At 53.0% G+C, this 689-nt stretch overlaps 2 protein-coding genes across 2 annotated transcripts in view; both read left to right on the plus strand.

The window, feature by feature from the left end:
- VOLCADRAFT_107952 (uncharacterized protein) overlaps window positions 1-570 on the plus strand; it is a gene marked incomplete at its 5' end in the record, with an annotated part of 5,445 nt that extends 4,875 nt beyond the window's left edge. The window contains one exon of the mRNA XM_002958029.1: window positions 375-570. Coding sequence (XP_002958075.1) covers window positions 375-385 — 11 coding nt within the window. The 3' untranslated portion in view covers window positions 386-570. The remainder of the gene's footprint in view (window positions 1-374) is intronic.
- A 110-nt stretch (window positions 571-680) lies between these two features.
- VOLCADRAFT_99275 (uncharacterized protein) overlaps window positions 681-689 on the plus strand; it is a gene marked incomplete at both ends in the record, with an annotated part of 13,291 nt that continues 13,282 nt past the window's right edge. The window contains one exon of the mRNA XM_002958030.1: window positions 681-686. Within this exon, the coding sequence (XP_002958076.1) occupies window positions 681-686 (6 nt within the window). The remainder of the gene's footprint in view (window positions 687-689) is intronic.

Below are 689 nucleotides of genomic sequence, written 5' to 3' on the forward strand. Positions count from 1 at the left end.
CAGACTGCCAACATTCTACGCAGCCACTCCGCAGCCCCTCCATCCGGGGATGGCGCTGCATTGAATACACCACGAAGGGCTCTCAGGTCCCGCTAGAGCGAGTCCACAAGTCTCAGCTAGGGCAAAGTCAAAGGCTCTCTGAAACAACTCCCCCAAACACCACCAACGAAAACGGGATTCGAAGGGAAAACAAACAAACAAACAAAAATTCGGTTAGGGCAGTCCCGGCAGGGGAGGGTTCCTGATATACCTAACAGGCCAACAAAAAAAACCTCCAAGAGAGAAAGGCTAAGAGAGCTCGACACCACAAGACGTCTTGCAACCACCTTAAAACAACTGACCTCCACCACCTGTTCCTTCCTGGGCTGGTCCAGGGGAGAAGTAGCCTTATAAAGAAAAGGGATCCCGCACAAGCCTGATCACCACTGCAGGGGCCCGGGATAGTCCGGCGAAACGACCAAAGCGTTAGCGTTGCCACGACACACAGCTCCTAGACCCTCCAGAAAACCGCAGGGGGAGGATTGTAGCCCGCGCGGCGCCTCCCCCTTACCGCCACTAACCTGAACGGTTGGTCCTCCAGAAACCTATTCACCCTGTCTCGTACTGCACCGCTCTCACCTTCGTCCCTCACCAAGCATGTATGTATGTATGTATGTATGTATGTATGTATGTATGTATGTATGTATGTA

Source organism: Volvox carteri, assembly GCF_000143455.1.
Source record: "Volvox carteri f. nagariensis unplaced genomic scaffold VOLCAscaffold_85, whole genome shotgun sequence".
Classification (NCBI taxonomy): domain Eukaryota; kingdom Viridiplantae; phylum Chlorophyta; class Chlorophyceae; order Chlamydomonadales; family Volvocaceae; genus Volvox; species Volvox carteri.